Here is a 4206-nt window from a genome sequence, read left to right on the forward strand (position 1 = left end):
TCAATGAGTCGACACAATTAACTGGTTTTCCTTAGATAGAAAACTTTAAACCAATTCAACTGTATGATCTGGTGAACTGTAAAGTGCCTTGAGACACATGTGATGTGAATTGGAGCTATACAAATAAACTGAATTTAATTGAATTAAACCCACATTTTCTTTCAAATAAGAAAAAAGGGCTGAATATCCGTTCCCCAAACAGTACTGTAGCAATATATAGCCTTTTAGCAACAGAACACTTCATGTTTGGTGCTATGGAGATTGTGCCATTCATTTTGAAGTGAAAGTTTCCATAGATACAGTTTTCTTTATGAGACATGAATGAAATGAGTATGTCAGCACATGGTTTGGCTTTTATGGATATATTAGCTAAAGAAGGCAAAGTCCAGGTGAAGGTGACACAGGTACAAATGTAATAAAGATAGGAGAGGAGTGGCAGGAAGGAGTACTGGTATTCAGTTGCATATATAAGACCCCAAACGACTCCTTGGTTCTTCACTCTCAGCTTCCAGCTCTTTTCAAGCCTGTGACACTTTTGCCTTTGATTGATCAGCCAAAATTTCTCAACGATGGATCATCTAATGAGACGTCAGAACTCCCAACATGGGTTCACCAGTTTCAGTGTCAGTGGTGGGGCTGGGGGTCATGGCACCAGGATCTCCACAAGACTTGGTGGCAACTTAGGTGGGGGGTTTAACTACCAAACTGGGACAACCAGTGGAACCATGGTAGCTGGAAATGAGAAGATTGCCATGCAGAATCTGAATGACCGTCTTGCCAGCTATCTGGAGACAGTCAGGAATCTAGAGAAGGTCAACAAATCCTTGGAGATCAAGATCAGGGAGACCATCGAGAAGAGAGGCCCGGTAGAAGGAAGGGACTACAGCAAATACGAAATCATCATTGCCGAACTCAGAGCCAAGGTGAGAAAAAGCCTCCGTAAGACATCCATATCAGGCAGATGGTTTACATTTTTAGAACACATTTTTTACCCTTTGGCTGTTTGTTGTACAAACCATGGGGTGTTGATGAATAAGCATTTACACAGCACAAATCTCACATTAACATCTTGAAATTTTGTCAAAAAACATTGTAATGTTTGTCACCGGAACATGGCATGGTGCTGCTATTTATCACAGCCCAGCCATTTATTAGATAATTCTCACTGAGAAACATAAATGGCTTAAAACATAAATTACTGTCAAAATATCGGACAAAAAGGGGAAGGGAATCAGGGAATTTTTATGTTATACCAAGAAGAAAAAACAAGAAACTGGCAAAATCTGCAGTGCAGTGATCTATCTATAACTTGTTGGGTAAGGCTTATTTCCCTTGGCTCATAGGGAAGAACAAAGTTTCATCCAGAACAATTTCAAGCAAATCACAAGCTCTATATGTATCTTCAGTTGTACTTTATGTGAATCCTTGTAAAAGTCTTATCACTTTTAAGCAAAGTCTGTCCTAGTTGAGTCACTTTACGCCTCCTACACTACAAAGATTTTGTTTATGGTACTTTATAAAACTTTATGACCACAGTGTGATTATAAACCTTGTGATCCCAACAGCAAGGAGTTAACCAAAGTTTATCCTTATTAAAGGTCGGCCATTGAATCAACTGCAGCATTCACCCCAATTTTGCTTTAAGAAATCATTGAAAACTGAAAATACTTCAAAATTGACTTAAAAGGGAAATAACTGAATGGAAAATATTTCCTTTGTTGTTTTTTTAATACTGTAGATTGCTGACATGATCAAAGGAAACGCCCATCTTGCAATTGCTGTTGACAACGCCCGACTGGCCTCAGATGACTTCAGAGTCAAGTTGGTAAAATAGTGTCATTTTTTTTATATTACACCCATGATGAGTCTGACTGAAGTTAAGAAACTGTTCATAGGATGGAGTATGAGCTGTCCATGCGACAGGCTGTGGAGGCTGATGTTGCCAGACTTAGGAAGGTTCTTGATGACACTAATGTCATACGCCTGCATCTGGAAGGGGACATTGAGTCTCTAAAGGAAGAACTGATCACCCTGAAGAAGAACCATGAGGCGGTATGACCATATTTAAGGAGTATTAAAATTTATTAAGATTACAGCTATTCAAGTATAGTCCCTGTTTTACTTCACTCTTTCTGCTACAAGGGAATCAAAAAACTTTGCAAATTGTTTCTTACACTTTTTCTTTGCATAGGGTTCCCTGTCTAACCTTTCAGGAAATCACTCCCTGACTTTTTCCTCCCAAACAGGATGTTGCTGAATTGCGAGCCCAGATTGCGCAGGCTGGTGTCCGTGTGGATGTTGATGCTCCAAAGGGCCAGGACCTGGCAAGGATCATGGAGGAAATGAGGGAGAAGTATGAGAGGATAGCACTTAAGAACCAAGAGGAACTCAAAGCATGGCATGAATCTCAGGTAAGACACACTTCAGAGACAAAGATGACAGAGTTTGACTGCAACAGTAAAATGTTAGTAAAATGCAATTTTGAAGAATTACTTGCAGGACCCATCACATATTTTATTTTGTCTTAAGATCACAGAGGTGCAAGTCCAGGTTACTGAGAACACAACAGCATTGAAGGAAGCCACAACTGTAGTGACTGAAACCAGGAGGAGACAGCAAGCCTTGGAAATTGAACTCCAGTCCGCGCTCAGCCTGGTAAGAGGGCTTTCAATTATGGGATGGGCTTTAAGATAATATTAATATTTCATTACACATAATATTAGGCCTTTAGTTTTAGAGTAGTATTGTCCAGATATAGCAGTTTATGGAGGGTAAGGACAGACAACTAAGTCTATTTTGTAGAAAGTCTAAATCCAGAAATAAATGTTATCTGATTTGAAATTGAAATTAGTTATGATGATTTAGTTTTGTTTTCTAAACTTTTAAGAACTTAACATATTGATTTTTGTACCATTTTATAGATGTGTAATATCACACCGAAAGGACCTTAACAAGTAACATTTTTTTCTAATCCCATCTGTTACAAATCAACAACACAAATATTTTGCTACTTCACAGAAAGCGTCCCTGGAGGCCACCTTGCGTGACCTTGAGATGCGGTACAATCAGGAGGTGGAGAAGTACAATCTGATTATTTTAAGGCTACAAGAACAGCTAACTCAGATCCGCAATGACATCCAAGAAAACTCAAGAGAGTATGAAAACCTGCTGAACATCAAGGTGAAGCTGGAGGCTGAGATTGCAGAGTACAGGAGGCTGCTGGACGGAGGGGGTGACTTACAGTGAGTATGATAGGTGACAATGGGCAATATGCTAAAATCCAGGTGATGCAAGTGAAGAGTATGAAAGTAATGAGGTGGATGAAACATAATTACTTTGTTAAACACATACACTATGTTGCATATGTGATATAATTCTTTTTCATTCAAAAACTGAGTATAATAAATTGATAGGGATAGAGTCTCATCTACAGTAAGTCATTAGAAAATCATGTTAACAGTGGCTACGTTTTTTTGTTTTTCTCCTCATTTTCAATGTAACAGACTGGAGGATGCCTTTGATTCAAAGAAGGTCCAGACCAAAGTGGTGACAGTCACTCAGACCTTGGTGGACGGGAAACTGGTGGCAGAAAGCAAGGATGTTAAGTCCAGCGAGCAAACTTTGTAAAGCATATATAATGACAAAATTAAAACTCAGAACTAAAAATTGAAAATCATGTGTGATATTTCTTTTGTTCTGCATCCAATCACCCAACAAATTTCAATGAAACTATAAACAATTAGTACTAACCAAAGAAACAACAGTTTCACAGTAGAGTTACAAAAATCAAAAGATCACTTTCTTTAAAACTGGATAACTTATAGACTGGAATAATAATTTATTCTAACCAATATAAACAGTCAAAATTAGGCCATAAAAATAGAAATATAATGTGTGATGTAAGTTTAACAAGTAAGGTCTATTAAACAATTACAACACTTAAATTTAAACATGCCTACATTAATAAGAAAAATATAAATCTATCCTGATTACAGAAAAGTTTCTGTGGTCTTTGAATTTTACCTTTTTGATCTGCACATTACAGTTCTCCCATTTATGATCTGCCCTGTTTACTTGAGACCTTAAGCTCCAACTCCAACTAATATAAGCCATTAGAAAAAATTATCCACATCAAATTTAATTAAGTCTAAATGCAGACCAGTGAGGGGTTTGATATATCATTGATTTGTAAGTACCTGGCATTTC

General features: G+C 37.7%; 1 protein-coding gene across 1 annotated transcript; it reads left to right on the forward strand.

Moving 5' to 3' along the window:
- The first annotated feature begins 221 nt into the window (after nt 1–221).
- LOC107088565 (keratin, type I cytoskeletal 18-like) lies at nt 222–3652 on the forward strand. Its single transcript, XM_015380825.1, has 7 exons — nt 222–923; nt 1739–1821; nt 1896–2052; nt 2247–2411; nt 2530–2655; nt 3019–3242; nt 3504–3652. The coding sequence occupies exons 1-7, from the start codon at nt 570–572 to the stop codon at nt 3625–3627; spliced, it is 1233 nt and encodes a 410-aa protein (XP_015236311.1). The 5' UTR covers nt 222–569; the 3' UTR covers nt 3628–3652.
- Nucleotides 3653–4206: the final 554 nt, after the last annotated feature.

This window comes from Cyprinodon variegatus, unplaced genomic scaffold (assembly GCF_000732505.1).
Source record: "Cyprinodon variegatus isolate N-32 unplaced genomic scaffold, C_variegatus-1.0 Scaffold222, whole genome shotgun sequence".
Lineage (NCBI taxonomy): Eukaryota > Metazoa > Chordata > Actinopteri > Cyprinodontiformes > Cyprinodontidae > Cyprinodon > Cyprinodon variegatus.

Excerpts from the sequence above, each read along its gene's own strand:
- LOC107088565 (XM_015380825.1), top strand. The coding sequence starts at position 570 with ATGGATCATCTAATGAGACGTCAGAACTCCCAACATGGGTTCACCAGT. Across the intron at positions 924-1,738 it reads TTGCCGAACTCAGAGCCAAG|ATTGCTGACATGATCAAAGG; the intron begins GTGAGAAAAAGC and ends TTAATACTGTAG. Across the intron at positions 2,656-3,018 it reads TCCAGTCCGCGCTCAGCCTG|AAAGCGTCCCTGGAGGCCAC; the intron begins GTAAGAGGGCTT and ends GCTACTTCACAG.